Source organism: Abramis brama (genome assembly GCF_963993115.1).
Source record: "Abramis brama genome assembly, chromosome: 16".
In the NCBI taxonomy this organism is placed as follows: domain Eukaryota; kingdom Metazoa; phylum Chordata; class Actinopteri; order Cypriniformes; family Leuciscidae; genus Abramis; species Abramis brama.
In genome coordinates this window covers 15,954,765-15,981,040 of record NC_139978.1, presented here as the reverse complement: position 1 = coordinate 15,981,040, position 26,276 = coordinate 15,954,765, and the positions used below count along the sequence as shown (strand labels likewise).

Here is a 26,276-nt window from a genome sequence, read left to right as displayed (position 1 = left end):
ATGGCGAGGCGGCTCACGCGCACGAACCAATCAGGCCGCTTCACGCCCTGGTGCATCAGAGCCCGCCCATTTTTGCCATAGAATCAGGTTTAAATCGACTGAAGAGATCCCCTGACCGAAGCACAGTAGCACGGCGGGTTACGCAATGCTTGTTCCCTTCTCTCAGGGAACCGAGGTTACGTTAGTAATTGAGACATTCCCATTCGAGAGGTCTCTCGCATTGCGTAAGTAGCTTACGCTATGGGAACCCCTTTCAAAATGCTATGCGTGCTTAAAACTTCGCCCCAGACTATAACCTAGGCCGGCGTGGGCTTGCTCATATTCGTACGCTCTGGCATCCTCTGTGCGCAGCGCTTTTTCTTGCGCGGCTCGAGCAAAGGAAGAGGGAGAGCGGGAGGTGCTGGGTCGTCGTCGTCGAAGCTGGCCAATTGAGCCTGCAGGGTGGAGAGCGCCATCTCATCACACTCCGCTTCTTAATCCGGAGGTCAGCGAAGTAGAACTTGCTGAAGGAGATCAAATATGATTCTATGGCAAAAAAGGGGGCTTATATAGCTATAAGCCACGCCCATTCTAGCAGGCTCTGACGCGCCTGGGTGCGAATCGGCCTGATTGGTTTGCATGCCTGAGCCGCCTCGCCATAAGTTTGTGCATTTGCCGCAGCACAGCCAATGACCGCGCTAGACGCTCAGCTATGTGTCTGCTGTGCAGCTGCACTGCGTTTTAAAAAATTGGCTTCAATATTCTTGAGAAAAGGAGTTTTCCGAGCAATACGAGAGACCTCTCGAAAAGGAAATGTGTGACGTCGGGCGCTTTTTCCGCTCGAAGTTGCTTTTTTTTTCAACTGCAAAAACGCCTGGGGCTCTGTGAATACTATGAAGTGTGCTTTGATTCTGCTCTTCTTCGCAATCATCTGTTTGTACCTACATACCCATGGTAGCAGTTGCTCATCTTAGTGATTGGCGCTTTTGAAACCCTCCTCCTTATCAAAGCTTTGAAACATTTAGGATCTTTTGTTTCCAATCAGTGGATCGGATCTTGTCAAACTCGCCAAGTCACGCGATTTCAGCAAAAAAGGCTTTGTTACTTATACTGTTTCGAATTGTTTCAAAATTCGGATGGTTCGCCACTAAATGGCATTGAGCTGGTGAACACTCAAACAACCCTTGACTGATCTCAGGTCAGTTTTATAATAAATGTTTGCATTAATTTAATGATTTGTAATAGGCTACTTATGTATAGCTAATACAAAAAGGTATAGCTAATATTAACTTGTAATTGACCTATTTTGCCAAGCCCTGCCTAACGCACAAGCAGTAAACATTAAAGCTACACTGTGTAGGATTTTCTCCCATCTAGCAGTGAAATTGTTTATGACTACCGACTGAATATTACTTTCTAGCCCCTCCCATTCTGAGGGCGTTTTAACTCCTACGGTGGCCGTATTATTTCAAATCTGCCGGCAGACTGAGTAATCTCCCCCTCACATTCGTCACAGTGCGACTGAGTGTAAAAACGCGAAAGGCGAAGCTTGAATTTCCAGGTATGTCCCTCTTTGGCTAATGTATTTTCAAGATGGAGGCGCAACATGGCTGTCGCCATTCGAGCAACTTGCTCGTATGTATTCTAAATGGCAGATTCTGCTTACGAGAATACTTGATTAGTTTGTAGAAGTAATTACACATTAATGAGCACATATCATTTCGAAAGAACAAAGTGTTTTTTGCTAAGAATCAACTTAAAAAATTACACAGTAGCTTTAAAAAAATCGACCTACAAAATGCGTTACAACGTTTTGACCAGCAGGTGCATCGCAAACAGTGAATCATTTTGCGAAGAAAATGGTTCGAGTTCTGAAAAGCTTCATTTTTCCATCACTAGCCAACATATCAGGGGTGCGTTTCCAAAAAGCATCATAAGCCCTCTCGAAAAAGCTATCCTATTAGAAAAAGTAGCCGAAACATATCTATTTAGTGCACCGTTCCATGTTAGTTAGGCTAATGCATTAACTAACACACGAGACCTTGTTGTAAGTTGTAAGTGTTACCCTAAATTCAATAATATTAATTTCTTTTTGGATAAATTTAAAGAAAAAATGTTGATCAACAACCCCTCACCACCACATATTTTTCGTTCTTGGCATGTGGTGCACATACACGAAACACCGCGAGCCAATGGCAGGACAGCAGAGCTTAGTAATGATCCACGCGCGGTGCTGGAGAGCATCACCATCATCCACTGAATACCAACCAGAGCATCAGGCGGACGTGTCCAACTGACAACAAACACAAATACAAGGACGTGAGAGCTGGCATAAAGAACAAAACACTGACAATTCCGCAGCTAAAACTACTGCGTGTGTCGACGGGCGAACTGCACAAAGAGACATTGACTGTAAGCAGACCGAGTACGTTCTACCCAAGTTCGGACCGATGTGGAGACCGCTGGGCGTTATTGTCCGGGCTGCCATGGTTACGCCGTGAGAGGTAAAAAGGTCGTATTTAGAGTAACATTGTGATTTTTAACGTGACTGAAATCATGGGCTCTAGGCTCAGCCGACAAAACAGTCTCGACAACGATACTTTTTCAAGGAGGCGACGGAAGCATCTAGACAGCACGGGAGAGAGCGATCGGAGCGGAGACTTCTTGTTTACATCCCTTATGCTCAGGTCGGATAAGCTGCCGGGGGTTCTGAGGAGATCCAACCACAGCCCGTATGTCAGACGAGTCGCCTGGGTCCGAGAGATTCAGAAGCTCCTCCGGGAGAGGAAGATAGAAGATGCGACGGACGTGCTCAAACTGTTGAGGAAGGTGAGTGCAAATGTCCAGCAGTGCTTAATAAACAAGTGCATCTGACACAGGCAGATGTAAAACATGCATGAGTTTGGCGCTTTCTCTCTCTCTCTCTCTTCTTGATTGGCATTGCATTTGTAGATCATGTAGTTGCAATCACTGACGCAAATATTGCACAAGTGCATCAGTTGCCTGAACACACATCATAAAATAAAATTCATGCAGAAATCACCTTTTCTATGGTAAACATGTTCTCATTTTCTAAATTAAAAGTCATTCTGATGTTTTTGTGGGGCTTAAAGTAGCTCTGGAGATTTCAATTCTTGAAAAAATAAATGTTGACGTGATTAGTTTGGTATAACTGTAATATATTATTTATAATAATTCAATTTTTTTTCCTTAAAATTATATTATATAACTATTATAAAGTAAAACAAGCATGTATTAATCTAAAAACAAAATCCAAAATGATTAATATTTGAGAAATGTATGTATTCCAAATGAAAGTCAGTGTGGCGTAACCAACATGCAGGGAGCCATTTTGTTGTCATGTGACCAGAAAACGTTCAAATGTCCATTTAGATTCTCATGACTCTGTCAAGGTCAGTAAGTTTTTGTTTTTGTTTTGTTTTTTTATGACCTTTTGAATAAATTTTTGTAACTCAAAATTCATGATATTTGTATGTATAGACTATATAAATAAATAAAATAAGTAAAGTCATGTGTATATAAACTGCTACAAATGTTTTTCAAACATATGAAACTACAGTGAATACAAAAGTTATATTTCTAAAAACAGGCCACATTTGTTTTAAACTACATTTCTCATTTTCATGATCTCAGACATCCTTATGTGTCATTGACTCGTATAATGTATCTAGTAAAGTAAAATGGCATTTCCACTTCAGACACAGACCATGTAGCTCACTCTGCAGTGAGTCACCTTGCAAGAAATCATTTCCCTGGATTTGTTGCTGCTATTATTTGTTGTCGAGACTCTACACAAACACCTAATACTAATGCCTGGATGCTTCTATGGTACATTTGTTCTGTCAGTGTGACCCATATGCTCAAATTCAACACAGAGTGCCAGAAGCACAGAACAGCAGAGAGAGAGCTGACCACTGATGACAGAGGAGATCAGGAGGTCACTCGCTTAAGTGTGTCATGTGTATGTGTAAGAATAAGTCAAAAGCTTATGTTTGTAAAAGGCAATAAAGTAAATAAACAATGTAGTTATATGTTATTAAGGTATATGTTATATGATATTTAAAGGGGTCATATAAATGGTACATGCACTTTTACAAGTTGATTGTACTGAAATGTGTGTTGGCAGTGCCTGTACACAACCATCATAAAATGATAAAAATCCATCCAGTGGTTTTCTTTTAATCTCCTTATATGTTTTCCCCTCTCTCAAATCAAGCCGTTCGATTTTGTGACGTCACAAAATCGACGCCCCTCCCACGATTGTTGATTGACAGCAGCGTTTCAACACAGACCTGCCCTCACTTTTCATTTCCTTCTCTCTGGGACTCGAGTTTTTTCACGTAGTAAATCTGCGCAGCGCGTCTGTGTTGTACGTCACACGTAGGCTCACTATTGGGCGACGCTGGTCATGTGTGTGATGCGTGTGACATAAAAAAAAAAGCAGCATAGACCAGTCTATGCGTACAACACAGACGCGCTGCGCAGATTTACTACGTGAAAAAACTCGAGGCCCAGAGAGAAGGAAATGAAAAGTGGAATAAAGTCGTTATTTTTGTGTTTTTTTGCGCACAAAAAGTATTCTCGTCGCTTTATAAACTTAAGATTGAGCCACTGTAGTCACTTGGACTATATTAACGATGTCTTTAATGCATTTTCTGGGCCAGCAAGTTATAATGTCTTAGAAGCCTATGGAGGAGTGAGAGGAGGAGTGAGACAACTCTCAGATTTAAAGGGATACTCCACCGTTTTTTCATATTAAACTATGTTATTCCCTTAACTAAGACGAGTTGATATATACCTCTCTCGTCTCAGTGCGTGCACTCAATCGCTCTGTCTTGCGGCGAAACTTTGTTAGCACTTAGCTTGGATAACTATATTGTATGGCGGAATACCATAGCAAGTGCTTGTAAGCACTTCGACTTGGCGCAGTAATATCTTCACTAGAGGGAGCGGGGGCCGGTGAGAGGATTTTTCACGAGTGAAGATATTACTGCGCCAAGTCGAAGTGCTTATAAGCACTTGCTATGGTATTCCGCCATACAATATAGTTATCCATTTTACACGCTTAGAAAAGCGCAACGTTTTGTTTTGTGTCACCGTCCTAGGTCGAGTTACTCTACGCGAGTAACTGTATTTAAATAGGGAAAACGTGGAGGTTTTTGGTAGCTTCTCTGCTTGGCCCATATTGAATGAACTGGGCTAAGCTAAGTGCTAACAAAGTTTCGCCGCAAGACAGAGCGATTGAGCGAAGGTCTTACGGGGTTGGAACAACATGAGGGTGAGTAACTACTGACAGAATTTTCATTTTTGGGTGAACTAACCCTTTAAAGACACATGCACTTAAACGGCGTGCTGAAAACAGAGCTGTTTTTGACCAGGTAAAATTAGTGCTTTCTTACAATACTAATGAGAATTTTTAATTAAAGTATATTACAAACTTTTAATTTAGACCCTAAAGAATCATTTTAGATTGTACAAAAATGGCATTATATGACCCCTTTAAGGCATGCCTAGATGCTGAATAGATTAAATTGATTATTGTAGTGTTCAATTGTCGTATTCAATTCAAACAGGTTTATTGAACACTTCCCTCATCAACATTGGTCAGACAAACAGATAGCCCCGCCTCATTGGTTGCTGTGTTTACTGCGTTTTGCCTTTGCAGGGCAGTATTGTTGTCTATTTATATTAAGCTTTGACAGGAAAGTGTATTTTAAAGGTGCAATGTGTCCACTCATGAGTGGGGAGGAGAGAGAGTGAGAAAGAGGTAGATTTAAAGAAAGATTGTAGAAAGAGAGATGGCTGAGAGAAATTACAAAAGAGAAAAGGTTAGAGAAATATCAATGGAAAATATCTAGGTTACTGCTGTAACCTCTGTTCCCTGAGAACAGGGAACGAGACACTGCGTCGATGACGCTATTGGGCAACGCCCTCCACGTGAACCGGTGTCTGAAAAGCTATACAATCACGGCAATCGAATTTTACTGGCGACAGCCTATGACATCACTATAGTGCGACCCGGAAGTATAAAAGGGGCACCTAGAGAACATGTCATCCACTTTTGTCTGAAGGGACTGTTCAGCAGGCATCCCCGAGGCATGGCTAATGACGCAGTGTCTCGTTCTCTGTTCTCAGGGAACAGAGGTTAAAGTCGTAACCTAGACGTTCCTTTTCGAAAGGGAACTTGCACTGCGTCAATGACGCTATTGGGGAACGGAGTACAATCCCACCATGCTGAGGGGAGTGCATGCCAATTATAGCTCATGACAAAACATCAGAACTGGCAGTTTCAACCTGAAACGCCAAGAAAACACTCCCCCTTTGGGTCACATACCTACATACATTATTCTCTACGGTCACTGCCCAAAGCTATAAGCCTCAAAGAGGCCTCCAAACAACGGAAGGCCTACTAAGGCCACTCAAAGGCTTGGAACCAACAGCTTCCAAGGAAGGGGTTCCTTTAAGGGAATATGGCTCTGAAAAGGAGTCCTGTCCAGTCACTTTCTGAGGGGGACATAAAGTCAAACCCACATGCCACCAGGGAGGCTGATCTGAAGGGTAGCTAGGAAAATTATAATATATTATATTTGGCCAGGCTCTGGGCTAGAATCAGGGAGGCTCAAAGGGAGCCTACAACGTGATGATCTTATTTATTGCTAAAAACCCACAAGAAAGTGGAACCTCCTTCAAGAAGGCCTGTGAAAGCCTACTACTTGATAGCGATACTTGTTAGCAGAACTAGCCTCAGATATCATAGGTGAACTCATGTAAATACTATAGGCGTCAAAAGCGTCAGCCCATGGCATGCTTAGGCTCTAAGGGAGTGTACTTAAACTCGTCCCAATGGGAGGGAGTACTAAAAAGAGCCCCAGTGGTATAGAACTAGAGCTGTGGGTAGCCAAAAAACCACTAAGCCCAAGGGAAATGGAGGCCTCAGCTAACGACATATTTTGAGGCCAACAACATTTTCACCTTATGACTTGAAACCAATTCAAGGGGCCTAGATATCCAACCTAAAGACTAGCTGGGAAATTCTAGCTACAATATACACCTCTGAAAATGGAGACCTCAGCATTACTGCATCCAACTCTCTCTTCCCAGAGAGAGACAGGTCTGACAACGCCCAGAATATATCTGCATGGGAGGCTTAGGAATAGCCTGCTACCTATGCTGCTATTTATTCTACCCTTAACATCCGCTAGCATAATCGCCTAATGCAGAGGCAGGCCTAGGCTATATGACTCTTGTATAAAGAGGAGGCCAGGAGGGAAAAAAACTAGACCTTCTAGCAGATCATCTCCAACCAACTCCTAGTACACATGCCTAAGTCAGATATTAAGGCAGCCCTCGTGGGGATGGCACTTGAATATCCTATGTCTGAAGTTCAAAGCTATAGTCTCATAACAACTCTCAGAAGTGAGAGGAGACCTGCTATACAAATACAAGGTGGCTATCCTGATGGCCCGATGAGGGTCTATCTGGAGCTTAAACAAACGGTGGCCTCAGGATACAACTGAACAAAACCTGTTTGAAGCTCACATGCACGGTGGCCTCACTAGAGATTCCTCTATGAGATGACGCCAACCTGTACATTTCACTGGGTGACCAAGATTGGCACCACCTACTACATAAACCTAACAACTCTATCACAAGAGGAGGCCTATGATAAGGTATGCAAGCCTACCTATAAAAACGGGAACTTCAGAGCCCTAAATTCCTAATTTAATACCTATCAAACATACCCCTTAATACTTTCTAAATAGGGAACCAAGGTCTAAAGTTAAACAACCTTATAATAAAGACCTACCAAGATCATCCTGCTGCTCGTAGAGCGGCGGCCTTAATTATATTCTTAAAATGAAGGCCTACCACCCAAAAGCTAGAAAGGGCGCACTCACTACCAAGCCCGACTCCAGACCTTCAGAAGCATTCCATTTAATAGGAAAATATCATCATCGGTCCAGGCCTCAGGCCTGATGTAAGGAATGCCTAGGGTAAAGAAAATAGGGGGGAAAGGAAGAAGAGACGAGAGGATGGTTATTATTCTCCCTTAGAGGAAGGGGATCCTTCACTGACGCTGGGAGCGCCTGTGCTGGATCACCTCCCTCAGATCCCTCTTCTTCCTTGAGTCGCGCCTTCTCTGCGACCTACTCCTTGTAGGAGGAGGAGCGCGAGAGGCGATGCTGAACCACTGGCCCTGTCTCCGATCCTCGAACCGGGATGGGCCAGGCCCCCCTGGCTGTCTGGGCGTGGATTCGGATCACAGCGGAATGCATGATTTAACGCTCTGGGGTCGACAATCGTGCCGGCGCGTTTTGCTGGATTTTTTTCACATAGCAGCAAAATAGACTTAAAAATACTCCGTCATTTATGGTCATACAGACTTAAGAAATATGAAAAAATAAACGGTAAAATGTCTACTTTTTTATGTGTCCAGTTACAATCGAAACAAAACATTGTGCTTTTGTAAAATAAAGAAAATGAACAGGGTGTGCTTTCTGCCTCTCCGTCTCTGTGAACTTTTTTCTGGAGCACGTCTCTAAACTTAAACAAAACTCAGCAAATACTAGTCACACAGGCAAGAGCAATATATCTTTATAATAATTTCAGTGTCTACTTTTAAATGATCGAATTCAAAACGAAAACAAATATTCCCTGTTTATGTAATCTGTATGAGAAGAGAAAGATGTCAGTCGTTCTCATGGCAACTCATTATCTGCTAATGTGAACACGCCTACGGAGAGCGTGCTATTCAAATGCAAATTTTACCTCCTATATTATTACAGTGGTCTGAAATCATGAACTCATATATGGCATATTATATATCACTAAATTAAATGTCATGCCATAATGCCTGAGAACATAATTTTACAGTGAATGTCATATATTTTACCATAATGTAATTATATATATTTTTTAAATATGCAGTGTTAAATTTAGGAGAAGTAGGCTAGACATTTTTTTTCAGAAAAGGTAAAGGGTTTCACATGCAACTACCCAAATTATTATTGCATGTTCATGTATTTATTTCAATTAAAAAGTTTCCTCCTTAGATTTGCTGTTAAATGTAACTTTTGGGGCTCTAGCGGTTAATAAACAAAACTGCATGCATCTTGCGGAAGAACATTGTAGCCAGAGCTACTTCTCTCTCTGTTTATGTCTATGACGAGTCATGCAGGTATTGGGCAACTCTGCAGCAGTTGGCGTCCTGTTCGGTCTAAAATAGTCAGAATATAAACGCTTATTATAGGCTAGTGATTCAGGATAAGACAAAAACATGGTTTGGAAGATGAACAGAAAAAAAGTTACATGATTAAATTTGTTGAAAAGTTACATGAAATCTTCCAGCAGCAGGTAGACATTTTCTTGTGTATAATATGCCATACGAATCAAGGACAGGACATGCACAGGCCTGTACATATCTTATATCTATTAGTCACTTGTGCATATTTATTATTCACACTGCCCTCTATTCTCATGTATTCAGTCTTTTATGTAATTTTCCTCCACAGTTTGCCTGTTGTCATCCCTTTGTTTTTGTTTTTATATAGTCCTCTTTTCATCATCTCCCTCTCTCAGGATGTGCTGTTAATTAGACTGAGAATTTGACATCCCAGAGCAGAGAGCGTTTAATCTACACAGAGAGATAGTCTTGGATACCTTTGCGGTGACAAGCATGTCACCAGAGATTCACGGTGTGGTCCTCTGTGTGCATTCTCAGTCTTTATTAAGGCTTTCTCCCATTATCAAGAAACAGATCATTTAAAATAGGTCTCATGTTTCAGAGCCGCTAACAGGACTTAACACAATTAGAGTGGACTTGGAAGGAACTGATAAGAGAACATAGGATAACCCCCTGTACAACAACATGTACAAATTATGATAAATTGCGATTTAGCATGTGCAGAATGATGATGCATCATTCAAAATATAATTAGGGGAAATAAATGGAAACATTTACTAATATATTTGTTACAGCAAAAAAAAATGGGATATGCGGACCCTCTACTAGGTCCCCTGTAGTAAACACTGTCATTTACAGAAATACGTCAGGTGTATAAATACATTTATTTAAGTAGTTTAGAGAAATAATAAGCAATATAAGTGTACATTTACAGAACTACGATGTACTAAAAAGGGAAACGTTTTTAAAAAGTTATACATACAGACAACAACGTTGTCAAAACGATCCCTGTTCACACAGATCCGCAAAAACATCTAAAATCGCTGTATTATTCATGCCAGGCCAGTAGTTGGCGATGTCGCTTTGTAAAGAAACACTAATTGCCTACAGACTGAACATGGAGGCTCTGTCCAAAAGCTTCTACCTCTACCTCTACCTCACAAAAACTACATTTCAGACAGACTTCTGATATTTAAATATTTAAGTACTACAATAGTCATTTCTCGCTAGAAATGACATCAAAAGTGGAAAACGTTGGTCAAAAACGTACAATTACACACAAACTGATGACCAACCGCAACTTTCAGATGCCATCTTTCTTTCTTTAGCTCAACTGTCACAGAATGGAAAGCACAGGATTGTGGGATATCAAAGGCAGTGAAATATATACATCAATGCTATGCTATATCAAAAATCGATCAGATGACTGTATCTCAAGAGACAGGAAGCGAAGCTAACTTTTGATTAGGACATGTCTTGATGCCTTCTTACTTTTGAATGCACCCTTCGAAGGCAGCATTTTTCAGTTTTCAGACGCAGTCGTAATATACCGTCACCGTTTTACACAGAGACAATAACAGTATTGTTTTCAAAAACTTGGATTTTTAAACCTGTTTTCGACAATTTGCATTTTCAGGCCCCAAATGCCATTGTTGTGTAAATCAATGAATGGCTAAAAACGCATAAAAAGATTTCCGTTTTTATGAAAATGGTGTCGTGTAAACGGCCCCTAAAATACCAAATCAAATATTCTATACAATATCAGTTTAGCTTATATATTTTAGTGAAAATATTTGCAATATAAGATTACATTAATTGTTTTTGAACATATATGAATTAATTATTTAAATGTGCAAACAGACATTAACATATTTGATTTTGATTGATTGTATGTGATGTAAATTCGGAGAGCAGTATTATTCAGTGACAAAAAAAATTGTAAACTAAGAACGGGTGCTCAACCAACTGAAAAGGAGGTGGAATTAAACTTTAAAAGTTCATCTTGCTTGGAGAAAAGGTGCAACACTCTCTCTGGAACAAACATGAACTTTATTAGTTAAAAAGCAGGTAACTTTTCGGCACTAACTTCAAACCTGTTCAGATAGAATAAATGTAGAATAAATGTAGAAAAAAGATGATGTTCAGATGTCAACTTGAATGCAATAGTAAATGTCTGTCTTCCGGTGCTTTGTGTTTTACCCAAGTCTCTTTTTAAAAAGACTTGTCATAGAGATGTTATTATTAGCATTCTTGGAAGTCATAGTAACAGGAATTATTTCAAATCCTAAAAGGTTTTTTATCATCATGTCCTACTCACCGTCTCCCTAATAACGTCGTTGTTTGTCTCAGTGTGTGTTGTTCATACTAAGATAAAATGGTTTGTTTAGGTAAAGAGTCAAGCATCATTAGACACTCACAAAAAAACATCCATGTTGCCCACTCTTTGAGACATGTATGTGTGTATATCTGGGCCTACACATCTTGTTATGTGCTTTTTTCATACTCACTTACTGTCTGGATTTCACACTGTATTTCACACTGGATTTTTACTGTAGTGGATTTTCAACACTATTGACATTTACATTACTTGGACACAGTTTAACTATAAATGAAAGTATTTTATTAGCTTTTACAGACAATGCATAGCTACTAATTTGCATCAAGGAAACCAACAAATGCTATTTGGAAAACATACCTTTACATACAATATACTGCATCTATAATTTTTTTAAGCTAAAATGGCATGGGTGCTTCAGCAAATGCGTTATTACCAACGTAATAAAATGTTGTCAGGTTCACTTTCACCAGTTTCAGATTAAACTGAACACACTTTTAGTACCAATCATTGGACATTTCACTTTGAAAGTGTCGTGAAATGAGCACAAAGCAACGTCATATCATTTCGCAGAAATGTCACCACAGGCACATTTTTCCAATGAGCCTGGTTTGAAAGAAACAAACTCAAGTATCAATCCAGCACTATCCAATATTCATTCTGGAAATTCATGCTGGTCTAAGCTGTGCTTTCCAGAAGCTGAAGTGACCCCTGCGCTCTTTTGAGATTCAGCACACCATAATGGGGAGGGGATGTTTGGTGCCAGATGGATGGAGAAGAGTAGGGAACAGAGAGGTGGGTAGGTGTGGGCGTCTCTTTCCCTGCAGCTAAACACATTTAAGCATGCACACTCCAACAGCACTGAGTGCAAAGACCTGTTCCATCTGAATATGCAAGTCACCATAGATAAAAGCATATGGTCTCTGAATATTAATAACCCAATGGAGGCCGTTTCATAATCCCCTCTGTTACTGAAAGTCTGCGGCTCTCACTCTGTCTCAGTGAAACACCCCAGTCTTGCCATTCTAGAGTTATTCTTGTCTATGTAAATCAAATTTGCATAATACATGAAAGTTATGTTCTCGACTTTCCCGGTCGGCCGGTTGACTTTTTGGGACAGCTGTCAAACACAAATTTAGAAACAGACTAAATTAGACTTAAAAGATTTTGAAAGGTGAGAAAATTCTAAATTAATCAGGACCATTTAAGCCACAATGGTGGATTCTACATCCCACTCTATGCGACATGGACAGTATTCTCTCAAGTCAGGAAAATCACAAATCAGATATGCTGCTGATGGCTAATATGTTTACAAATTATTCAATTTTAACATTGTTTTCTGTAATGGCTTAAATGGAGATCAGTGTTGTGTAGAAAAACTTAATTGCAAAGCATGATTGGGTCATGTAAATGAATGATGGACTGATCAAATAAATAATTCACATTTTAACCCATATGGTTTGTAAGCAAAATATTTAGGTAAATTCTATTCTTTATATCTTTTTGTCTCAGTTAAATACATTTGTGTGCTTTTTAGTTTCATTAGTTCCCTTTCAAAAGCTACTCTCAATTCTGTGCTGATTTACACGCTATGTGAAAACATCTTTGACTGGTTGTTAATGCGTGGCAAACACAGCCGCGCCTTCACGCTTTCAGGTTCCTTTGTCTTCAGAACCGCATTGTGTGCGGTCTCATTCTCTTTTTCTTTCCCTGAAAGAGTTGAAAAAAGAGAGAATCATGTCGAGAGAATCCAAAAAGAGTTGCTCACGGCCCATCTCGGAGGATGATCCACATGACTTTTGAATTGATTGTCTGGGGAAAAGCACGCTATATCAGCCCTTTAGGATGCAGAGTGCAAGCACTGCCAGTCATTTCCCATCAAAGTGCTCCGCTCGAGGAGATTAGATTGGCCACAGGAACAAATGTTTATTCGACTATCGTTGGTGCGAAGGCACAGGGTTATACGATGATGACAGGTTGAAGAGACGTTGAAGTGACTAGATCTGCTACGCTGCCGCTGCTGCACAGCAAGTATGGACTTGCTACTGCTAATAAATACACAGACACACTGCTGTGAGCATGTAAGATATGTACAGAACTAGATATGTTATGTAATAGTTTAATAGTTTACAGCATAAATTCCAGGGGTACAAACTACTGTCTGGATTTACTAAAGACATGCAGTGAAAAATTAGCTCTGAAAAGGTGTGGATGGGGTTATTTTTTGCGGCTGACCTTAACAGTTATTTTAAATTGTAATATGATTTCACAATATTACTGATCAAATAAATGCAGCCTTGGTGAGCAAAGGAGACTTATTTTAAAAACATTAAAAAATCTTACCGATCCCAAACTTTTTAATGGCAGTGTATAATTATATGTAGTTTATAGTAGTAATATTTAAATAGTTTTCAGCATAAATTCCAGGGGGTACCAGTCTGAATAAGGACAAAAATAAACATGTATGTATGTAATTCATAGGCATACAGTACATGATGAAACTGTCAGAAAAGGCATATTGAGTGAGTGACTGATAATATGTGCTCTCTTTGTGTTTTCTTTTCTTTTTCAGGACTTGGGATTAGAGGGTACATCACTCAATGATATCCTCTATAAGAATGCATCATTCCTTAACTTGGTGGACCCCATATCTCATGAGCTCCTGCTGAGTCTGGCTAGAGACATGCAGTGCCCAAAGAAGGTGAGTCATTCAATTTCACCTGAGCGTGTAATTTCTTCACTTTGCTGATTGCTACTCAGAGTAAATGAAAAGAAATGTGTTTGCATATAGTGTACTGATTTACTGCAGCCATTTAATTTAGCTCACAAACAATTTTGTAATCCACACATGGCTCACAAATGAAACACAAGACAAGACTGGGAACGATAACTAAGGCATCCGATTTGCATAACTAATGATAACTAAGGCACCTAATAGTGTTTCTTCATGTATTAATTTAAAAGCTAGTCTGCATTTCAGAAGGTTAGTTGAGTGTTCAATCAAACTTTTAAGCACAAGTCTTGATAAACTCAAAACGGATGAGATTAAACATTCTTATTGTTGGCCTTATTGTAATACATACCTTGTGTCACAACCATTCCTAAAATGAAAGATTTTCAGAGTGTTGTCTGAGACACTGTGTCTGAATTTGCTGATATGCTGAAAGTATGATATGATTGAAGATCAGAAAAGCGTCAGTGCACCTTAAGTCAGCCCAACAGCTATCCAGGATCTTAGAATCAGCACCACAGGGCATTCTGAGACTGATTTTCTTTTCTTGCTGAAGTCTTGATTTGTAAGCCATACCAGCTGCAGGGCACAATAGAAACTAGCAGTCTGATGAAAGCTAAAGTCTGCTTGCTTATCTCATATTCTTGTCCATTAAAGATTATCTATAATATTATGCTGATTTTTTTTTTTTGGTACTCCTAATGATTAATATAGTTGCAGAACCCTGAGACTGCTGCTGGATATAAGAGTAGATGCATTAAATTATGTCCTGCAGAAATAAATTTTTTAAGCGTGCAGACAAATGTGCCGCTGCTCAGATATTACAGCTATAGCAGGAGGTCCCTTCAAACAAATAACCCACAAGCATTTGTTGTACCCAGATCTACATTTTGTTTAACAGTAACTCAAGTTAATGCAATGACCAGAATAACCAACTTAGCATGTTGAAATCAAATGCTGGGCCGAAAATAGGATTGGCCGCAAACTGAAACTGACCATGACTTGACAGAAAAAAAGAAAAAAAAAAACATTTGAAAATGTTTTTATTGGTATAATATATCACTATCATTGTTGTCACGTGCTTGTTTGGACTTTAAGTTTGTGTTTTGATTGGTTCCTGTTTTCCTTTGTTCTTTTCCCGCCACTCCTTCGTTTCTATGGTTACTGTCATTTAGTTCAGCTATATCACCTGTGTTTAGTTAATGATCATCATCTGTATCACTGTGTTCCATTAATCAGTGTCATCTCTGTTTGTATTTAATTTCCGTCTGTTCAGTCAGTCTTTGTCCGAACTCCGTTACATTTTTAGTGTGTGTTGCTACCTGTTCTGCTGTCTTGTGATCTTCGTCTCCGTCTGCCTTCCTGCAACCCACCGTGACAATTGTATTATAGGCTAATACTTTTTAATTATTTCATACATTTTAGTGATGCACCGAAATAAACTGAAATGAACATTTTCATTTAGCCAAAAAACGAAATGGAAAACGAAAATAATGTTTATAATCAAATGACCAATAAAATTTATTTAATAATCAACCAAAAAAACTGAGGTGTACAAACATCTAAATTGCACAACAGGCAGTTTTTATATTGAATAGAATAGAATGTTAATATCTTTTTAGGCCTAAAATGTTTCTATTCCAATATAAAAATAAACATCTAAACAATGGCTGATCTGATAGATTTATTCAAACATAGCCTACATTAAATTATGGAGACATCACTAACAGGTTAAGTAAAAACATAATGAATATGTACAGAGCATAATAGCAAAATGCTCTTCTCTAAAAATATTTTTTAGCTAACTTTATATCGAGCAATGGACATTGAATAGGCTAGCTTTTCTGAATGTAACGGTAAGTGACGGCTGTTGAGGTCATTTCGAGGTTGAGATATAGAAACTTTGAGACATGATACATTTCGGTAAGTTGTAGGCCTACTGTATCTTTCAACATACAGTACCTTCTGATATTTATTCATGTTTATTTATTGCTGTAACTAGTTGTAGATCGGTTCATGAGCTGTTTGATCCGCGCTGCCTCTTGAACGCTATAGCGATCTGTCAAAAGTAAGAGCGCAAAAACGGTAGGCCTATTTCTTGTTTGAATTTCATGAAAAAAATCCACAGAATCTGAAAGCTGAGACTTTGTTTCCTATTAAAAGTAGCAAAGTAAAGCTTATTGTAGTTATGGTAGACACACTACAAATGTTTAGGCTAGTGAAGTTGTTCACGCATACAGAAAACTGAAGAGTAACCTTTAGATCTAAAGAATCCGGCTATCGTATCACTATTAAAAACAAGAACTTAATATTGTGAGACACTTTACCGTTCACACAGCTGACATGATTACCTGTTGTAGTTTATCCAAATGAGCCATCAGAGGAGCACTTTAATTAAACATCACTTTTGACTGATTTCAGCCCTCTAAAATCATTTCGGCCGCAATTTTTCGGTAGCCAAAATTTGTGTGCATCAATTGATATAGGCTAGGCTTTTGAAAGAATAGGCTAAATTTTTATATTCTAATTTACAATTATTAGATAAAAAGTCAAAGTAATGACAAAGTTTAAATTATGAGATACTAAATCACAATTATGAGATAAAATGTCAAAATAATGACATAACGTTTAATGAAACAAAAAGTCCAAATACCAAGTCATAATTATGCGATAAAAAGTCATAATTATGACAAACAAAATCAAATCAAATTATGAGATTTATTGAAAATATTTGTACATGGAGCACAAACAGAGACAGATTGACCTCCCAAAAAAGCCTGTCGTTTTCGATTATTTTATTTAATGATCTTGAATTCTTTTGAGATATTAAGTCTAGATTTTAAGATAAAAAGTCAAAGTAATGATAAAAAGTTGACATTTTGAGACACTAGTAGATCACAATTATGAGATGAAATGTCAAAATGATTACAAAAAGTTCAAATAATGAGATAGTAAGTCACAATTATGGGACTTTATCGAGAACATTTGTACATGGAGCACAGACAGAGACAGATTGACCTCCAAAAAAAGCCATAAACTTACATAAAAAGTTGTAGTTAAGACAAAAAAGACAAAATTATGAAAAAAGAGTTGAAATTTTGATATACTAAGTAGAGCTGGGCGGTATATCGAGTTTGTACGATATATCTATAAATTTATTCTATTATAAAACGATATGGAATTAGATAATACTGTTCAATACTGTTTGCGAGTGCATCTGAAAAATAGCGAAGGGCAGAGAGTGAGCTGCTGTGGGGACGTGCATAATCCACTTTGTCCTAAACATGATACAGATTTAATGCATTGCGATGTGGTGTTTCCCTCAGTGCATAACTTATATTTTGCAGGTGTATTATCCATCTGTAAATGTTAGAAATGCAAATAGTTCCATTTTGCTCTCAGGAGAGGACGAACCTACTGCAAGCGAATCTCCGCTAAACTTCACAGACTTCCGTGAGCGAGTGCCGTCGTGCGCATGCGCGCCAAACAAAATATTTGTTATTGGACAATAAATGTGCCATATGTAGAATTTTAAACCTACAAGTAAGTGTATTTTTATGATAGCAGTAATTCTAAAGTGACTATTGTAATGGGGTAATCAAATGTAGGCTAATATAATTAGTCTGTGGTTTTGCTTTTATTTTCATTATTAGTTTAGTGAATTTAAAAATAAAATCATTCTTTTTGTTTTTAGATTGTAGTGTTACAATGTAAAGTGATTTGAACCCCTTTTTGCACATAATATATAGCATAGCCAACATTACATTCACTGGCCTATATTTGTTATCATAGCCACCAATATGAAACATTTTTGTAGGACATCATTGGGCAGGATGTGTAATACCAATTTTTTTTATCTAAATAGAAAACGTAGAAAATACCCAGATATATACCGTATATCGCCATTTAACCAAAAAATACAGAGATATGATTCTTTGGCCATATCGCCCAGCCCTAATACTACGTCACAATTTTGAGATAAAATGTTGAAAAAAATGACAGTTATAATGACACAAAAAGTCAACATTATGATGTACCAAGTCATAACTATGAGATAAAAAGTCATAATTATGACACACAAAAAAAAAAAAAAATATGACAAAAAGTCAAAATGATGAGATAATCACAATTATTCATCTTTATCAAGAAAGGCAGCACAGACAGAGGCAGATTTACTTCCCAAAAAGGCTAATTTTTTTTTCGATTATTTGAATGAATCATCTTGATTTTTGTTTTGTTTTGTGTTGTCTTTCAGTGGTCGGTGTATAATTAGTCTAAAGTCATAGTAATGACGTAAAATAATTTACTAAAAGACAAAATTATGAAAAAAAAAATGAAATTAGGAGTTACTAAGTCACAATTACGAGATATAAAGTATAAAGTAATATAAAGTAATGACAAAGTTGAAATTATGAGATACTGTCCCAAAACGTAGGTAACAACAGGACAATCATTCACAGGTATTTGTTGAAGAGAATAGATGTAGCAAAACAGGTAAATGTCACTGAGTGTCAGCAGGCTCTGGAATGACTTAACTTGAGTTAAATAGCTCTTGTAACTTGCTGGATAGACCGGGACCGATGAAGATGAGGGTAGACCGAGGATGATCAGCGAACAGGATACAGGGAGTTAGGAAAGTCTTGCATGTAGGTGAGAGATGAGACCAGACAGCTTAGGGAAGGTGTTTGTGGGCTTATATGTAGGTCCTGGTTGATTAGTGACAGGTGCAGGGAATCAGTACTCGGGTGAGTTGGAATGGAGTTGCAGGGTCTGACATTGATGGGATGCCTGGATTCGTGACAGTATCCTCTCCCTCTGGGTGCAGGATGATCTGGATGGTTAGCGTGGAACTCTTGGAGCAGGGTATGGCCTAGAATATCATTACGTGGTACCCAGGATCTTTCTTCAGGGCCGTATCCTTTCCAACTGATAAGGTATTTTGTCATGAGTCAAGGATGGAGTGTACTGCATAGATGGGATCTCCGTCCAGCTTGACTGGAGGAGGACACCTCAGCCAAGTCAGTCCCTGTGGGAGAAGAGAGAAGAGAAGGCCGGTGAGGTTTTAGGAGAGACACATGGAAGGTAGGAGCAATTCTGTAATGTGAGGGTAATTTAAGACGGTAAGTTACGGGAATGATCTGCCTTTGAATTGTGAATGACCCAATGTATCTGGGACTCAGCTTGCGGCAGGGTAGCCGGAGATTTATGTCCCTTTTTGACCTGGGAGGTAGGTGGGTGTTACGGCAATATGATCTTAGGAAGCATCCTATCTCCTAGATCAGATGTTAAACTCACTGACACACCTAGAAGGCAGAAGAATGCCTTTCAAACTCTTGAGACGATCTGGGGTCCACGGCTAAAAAGGTGTCTTCTGATAAGCCGTAGTCACGGAACACGTGGTTAAACGGGGCTTCAGCAGTCTCCAGAGCAAATGGCAGTCATTTCAATGGGATAAGGCGACAGGCTTTAGAGAAATGGTCTATGACCACAGGGATGCAGGTGAATGAGTCAGAGGTTGGTAGGTCTGTGATGAAATCCACTCCTAGGTGTGACCAGGTTCAGCAAGGAATGGGCAATGGATGTAATTTCCCTTTAGGAAGATGGCGTGGTACCTTGGAGAGGGCGCCTGGCCACCAAAAATGGTTGTGGATGAGCGAGAGGGTTTGTTGGCTACCTGGATGTCCGGACCACAGATAAGACTGTACCGAGTCCATGAGGGAAAGTCACAGAGCCAATGGTACATAAGTTCATCCCTCAGGACCTTCCTAGCGGAGCAAGATTCTGTGTGGGTAGCTTTCGCGATCTGGTCGTCTAGGGCCCATTGGTTGTTATGGGGCATGCATACGGAAAAAGAGCAACAGCTTTTAGATTCTTTGTTCCAGGACGGTAAGTTACAGTGAAGTTAAACTGGTGAAGATAGAGCCCATCTGGCCTGACGAGGGTAAAAGTATTTGGCTTCTCTGAGGCAGTGAGGCCATTCATCCAAAGCCAGTTTGATGGCTAGAAGTTCCAGATTGCCGATGCCATAGTTCTGCCCCGCTGGGGATAACTTTTTGGAGAAAAAGGCACATGGATGGAGCATTGGTGGATCACCCTGCTGCTGTGATAGCACTGCTCCTACACCCGTTGTGGAGTGGTGGTGAATGCCTGCTTGAGCTGATGGAATGCCTCCGTGGCTGATGGAGACCAAGACGGAGACTTGGACAACTTGCGTAGCATGGAGGTGAGAGGAGCTGATAAGGTGCTTAATTTTAAGATAAAGCGGCGATAGAAATTAGCGAAACCAAGGAATCGTTGGAGTTTCTTTATGGTGGTGTAGATGGGCCAGTTACGTTATTACAGCGTCCACCTTCCTCTGGTCCATCTGGATAACTTTGGCATCGATGATATAGCCCCGGAACTGAATAGAGGACCGATTAAAATTCACATTTTTCAAACTTGAGGTAAAGGTGATTCTCCCTCAGCTTTTGGAGGACCTGCGTGGCGTGGAGGCGATGGTCGGCCTTGTTCCGGGAGTAGATCAGAATGTCGTTGATCTAGATGATCACAAAACGAGGCAGTTACTCCTCATTCATGAAGGCCTGGAATACGGAGGGCGAGTTCGCAAGCCATACAGCATGAGACGATATTCAGAGTGCCCCAGTGGTGTTATGAAGGTGTCTTCCATTCGCCCCCCCTCCGTATCCGAATGAGATTGTATGCGCTGCGCAGGTCCAATTTGGTGAAAATGGAAGCACCTCTCAGCATCTTTTCCATTGCAGTTGGTACCAGAGGAAAGATATATTTGTACAATACAGTCTGCTTGTTGAGGGCTCTAAAATCCATGCATGGCCACAAGCCTCCATCCTTCTTAGCCACAAAGAAAAAGCTGGAAGCGGCAGGGGATGTAGAAGTGCAGATGTAACCCTGGCAAAGAGCCTCTTCTACATACTTCTCCATGGCCTTTTGTTCTGGGAAGGAATAATGGATACACTCTTCCCTTTGGCAGGGTGGCACCAGGCAGCAATTCAATAGCACAGTCCTATGGCCTATGAGGTGGTAAACGGGTAGCTAGTTGCTTACTGAATAAATACTGGGACACCACATATTCCTCTGGGATTTTGACTTGGTGCTGTCCTTTTGGACTCTCAATGGTGGTTGCTGGGAGGAGCACATCAGATGATTTGGGAGCTAAGATGGGTCGAGACACAAGTTGTAGACAGGACCTAAAGCAGGTATCATGCCACGAGAGAATGTCACCAGAGGTCCTGGAGATATGAGGATTATGATGTTTTAGCCAGGGGTGTCCCAGGATGATGTCGGCCGTTGATTCACCCAGCACTAGCAAAGAGGTCTTTTTATAATGGATGGCACCAATGCAAAGAGTGAGTGATTGAGTGCAGTTGGTAATAATACCTCGTCTGACTGGACATTCATCTTCTGGCAAGGGATTTGCGGGATGTGGAAACGGTTGATGAAGTCTCTTGAAATTAAGTTTCCTGTGGAGCCCAAGTCAACGAGGGCCTTTGCTGAAATGAAATGATGAGCAGATATCACTGACACAGAAATGTGCAGCAGGGTGGTAACTTGGGGTTGTATGGTCATACTACTCACCTCTGGGCACTCAGACATGAGATGCCCCTCAGCTCCACAGTAGAGACACAGGTGTTGATGTTGGTGTTGAAAGACAATGACAATTTCGTCATTGTCTTTTTACAGGAGATAGATGAAAGGAGTCAACTTGCATGGGTTTTATGGCTGGTGCTGGAGGATGTTGTGCTGGTGCTGTGACCACAGTGGGTGGAGAATGCAGTGCAGGTAATTCCAGTTCACAGGCAGTTAAATGCTGGGCCACATGGATGGATCATTGGATGAGATTTTCCAAGCCAAAGCTGTCGTCATAAATAGTGAGATGCAATTGTAGTGATGGTGATATCACAGCCTAACGTCAGGGGTTGAGAGCAGCTTTATTCCACCCGCTTGCGGCAGCGAGACTGAGATCTAAATTAAACCACATACTCAGACATGGAGGATTTTCCTTGCCAAAGGCATTATTTGATGTTTGATCAAATACCTCTTTGAAATGTGCAATGAATGCATTCAAAGACTGGTCCAGCTTGTTCCCAGATATTTTTAGTCCACTGTAGTGCACGGCGGAAGAGCAGAGAAATTATGAATGCTATTTTGGCTCTATCCGTGGTGAAATGCTGCAGTTGCATTTCAAATAACACTGTGCATTGATGGATAAAGCCGCTGCAGTTCTGAGAATGTCGCTGGTAAGGCCATGGGACTGGCAGGCAGATCAGGTGAGGGAGCGGCGACTGGAGGAAGGAGTGACTGGCGAATCTGGTGAACTAAGTTGGTGAACAGATCGTTTACGAGACTGAATGAGTCCCGGGATCCATATTACTATTGCGGCCTGGTCTTCTGTCACAAAACACGGAAGCACAGGCAACAGGACAATCATTCACAGGTATTTATTGAAGAGAATAGGTGAAGGAACACGGGTAAATGTCACTGAGTGTCAGCAAGCACAGGAATGACTTAACTTGAGTTAAATAGCTCTTATAACTTGCAGGATAGTCCGGGACCGATAAAGATCAGGGTAGACTGAGGATGACAATGACAATGACGAGCAAACAGGATACAGGGAGTTAGAAAAAATTCTTGCACGTAGGTGAGAGACGGGACCAGACAGCTTAGTGAAGGTAAGTGTGGGCTTATATGCAGGTCCTGGTTAATTAGTGACAAGTGCAGGAAATCAGTACTTGGGTGAGTTGGAACAGAGAGGTGGAGTTGCAAGATCTGACGTTGATTGGTATAGCTGGAACCGTGACAGATACTAAGTCACAATTATGAGATAAAAGGTTTAAGAAATTAGATGAAATGCCATAATTATTACATAAAGTAATTGTTTTACATAGTCTAATTATGACTTTTTATCTCGTAATTTTGAAATGGCATTTCATACAATATACCATCACAGATGTTTAATGTATGCCCAATCATAATGCACTTCTCCATCATATGATCATCTTTTAAAAAATAAATAAATTCACAAATATGTTAAATAAAATTCCACAGGTGAAAATAGCTTTAATAAAAAAAAAATTGTAGCCAGACTCACTTTTGTGAATATGGTGTATAAGCTTTGCATAAAAAAGATCTGTTGTTGAGCTGAAAACAATAACAATGACTTAATTTGAATGCACAGTACTTTTTAAAATCACATTTAGTGTCCACTTTAAGCTGGTTTGCAGTCTAAATATTACAGACTACATTTTTGCAGCTGTGAATTGAATTTGCTCCTCAGCTTTTTGCATTTTATGCTACAAATAGGAAAAATTATGGGCATTGGTTTCACAAGGGTATTAAATGCCATTGGTTTAACATCACACCTGTTCCTGCATAAATATTTGATGTCATGATTTATTCCACCTCCTACAGTCAGTGCGTTCTTACCAGGTTTGCATCTCTAAATGTGAAACGATCACCTCGCTTGTGTCAGTGGGAGGTCCAGAGATTTCCATCTAAGCAGGGTGCAAGTTATTAAAAGAAGGCAACAGTGAAATTTTGGTTTAGAGAGTCTGGTTGTATTGTGACATCAAAATCCACAGCAGCAATCCACAGTAATACATTTTGTACATTTTAAATCCGGGGTTTAACAAATTGTGTCATCTATGCGACCATGCTCTGGTCCTGTGTGATCATGGGTAAAGTTAACTAAAACAACCATACAGCCACTATTCAAGGCAGACAAACTTCAGCAAGTGTTCAGATGACACTGTATAGATGTCAATAAAAATGGACTTTCTCTGAAATTAAAATATATGAGTTTTGTAATTTAATTTAAAGGAACAAAAATGTCACATTCAATGACAACTCTCTTATACACTTTATCGAGATACTTGTAGACAGCACAGAGACAGACTGACCTGCCAAAAAAAGCTCATTCGTTTAAAGATGATTTGAATTAATCATCTTAAATGTATTTGTTCGGTCTTGTCTTTCACAGATCTATATCTGAGGAATTAGTCTGATTTGGCTGGTACACATTGAAAGAGTTTAATGATTCAAAGTTCAGACAGCCATCTTTGTAAAACCACAAGAAAAAAAAGAAAAGAAAAAAATGACACAAAGCCGATCTGGATTATATATCAGAGGAGATTACTCTTTTCAGTCTCAGAGAAGATTATTTTTCTGATGTATTTTTGTCCAAATCCAAATTTAGATCTAAAAAGTGCATCAAACTTCAGAAAAAAAGATTGCAATAAGAAACTGCCCTGATCTGCTCTTTATGTAGTGAATTATTTTGTTTACTGAGAACTTCATGCTGCAGGCCCCACATTTATCTTGTCAAGTTTAATCAAATGACTATTTTTTTTCATTCTTACTGTGCCTTTCCAATCATGTTGTTCTTTCAGGACTCAGAGACGCTGAAGTCGACTGATAAAATCTGCAGACAGCTCATCTACCACCTGACCCCTCACTCCAAGTGGCTTAGAAAAAGTATGACCCGGCGAAAGGCCCAGGCTTGGTGAGAAACTTTCTGTTTTATATGCCATCAAAACATCAGGATATGCTGATATGGAGTAAATTATTTAATTCCATCCCTCAGCATTAATGCTAAAACAGATACTATTTACTACAGCTTTTGTATTATATTATATTATATTATATTATATTATATTATATTATATTATATTATATTATATTATATTATATTATTATTAATTAATAATTATACTATTATTAATTATATTATATTATATTATATTATATTAGATTAATTTTATTTAGTGCTGTCAATCGATTAAAAACAAATGTTTTTATCGGTTCATATTAGTTTATATATTTTATAATGTAATAATTTCACAGTTAATCTCCGAATTATTGTAGAGACAATATAAAGACAGTATATTTGAAATACTTGTTTAATGGCATCTTTTTATGAATGAAGGTCAGTATCACTGATACTAATACAACTACTGATGTCTGGATAAAAACATTAATTAGCCATTCAAAATTACAGTGTAATTGAAAGCTATCAATTTTGTTTAAAAAAAATTGCCTTCAAAAAATATAACAACTTTTAATTTAAGTGAACTTCAATCAATCCTCACAAAAACCCATGATAAATGTCACACGGTATTTACCTGTGGTAGGACATGCAGACACTGAATAAATTTATCAAACAGTCTGCACTGCATAAATTATAAATTAAATATAGACTAATCCTTATTAAAGCTACAAAAGTTCTTTAGTCAAGAACAGTGAGTAATTTTCTCTGTTCCCTTTGTTCTTTGATTAACTTTACTGACAGAAATCACTAGTGGCTGCTGTCCCTTTAAAACCAGCCGCTGCTGCACAAGACGCGGATCTCAATCGCGTATCACTTTCTCACTTTTTTAACGCAGGCCTGAATCCTGACTGAAACTTTTCATAGATGTCATTTTCTTGCAAGAAAGAGCCCAGTTGAGCGGACACCACTTTTTCTAATATTTTAGACATAAATGGAAGATTTTAAATGGGTCTATAATTTGCTAGGTTATTATGATCTAATTGTGGTTTCTTAATGAGTGGTTTTATAACTGCCAATTTAAATGTTCTTGGAACATGACCTAAAGATAAAGATGAGTTAATAATATTGAGGAGAGGCTCTTCCACTATAGGTAACACTTATTTCAGTAGTTTAGTTGGTATAGGATCTAATAAACATGTTGTTGTTTTAGATGAAGTGCTAAGTTTATTTAACTCTTTTTGTTCTATAGTTGTAAAGCACTGTAATTTTTCTTGCGGGGTGATAATTGAGGCTGAATTATAAAGCGCGATTGAAGATTGAACGTTTACAATTGTGGTTCTGATGCTTTCTATTTTCTCAGTGAAGAAGTTCATGAAATCATTACTACTAAACTGTAACAGGATATTTTGTTCAGGTGACGTCTGTTTATTTGTTAATCTAGCCACGGTGTTAAATAAAAACCTTGGATTATTTTGGTTATTTTCTATTAGTTTGCGGAGATGCTCAGCCCTGGCTGCTTTTAGGG

General features: G+C 39.1%; 1 protein-coding gene across 1 annotated transcript in view; it reads left to right on the top strand.

Moving 5' to 3' along the window:
• The first annotated feature begins 2,132 nt into the window (after nt 1-2,132).
• lrrc75ba (leucine rich repeat containing 75Ba) overlaps nt 2,133-26,276 on the top strand; it is a 46,900-nt gene continuing 22,756 nt past the window's right edge. The window contains exons 1-3 of the mRNA XM_084138565.1: nt 2,133-2,808; nt 14,092-14,220; nt 24,654-24,766. Of these exons, the coding sequence (XP_083994691.1) occupies nt 2,536-2,808; nt 14,092-14,220; nt 24,654-24,766 (515 nt within the window). The 5' untranslated portion in view covers nt 2,133-2,535. The remainder of the gene's footprint in view (nt 2,809-14,091; nt 14,221-24,653; nt 24,767-26,276) is intronic.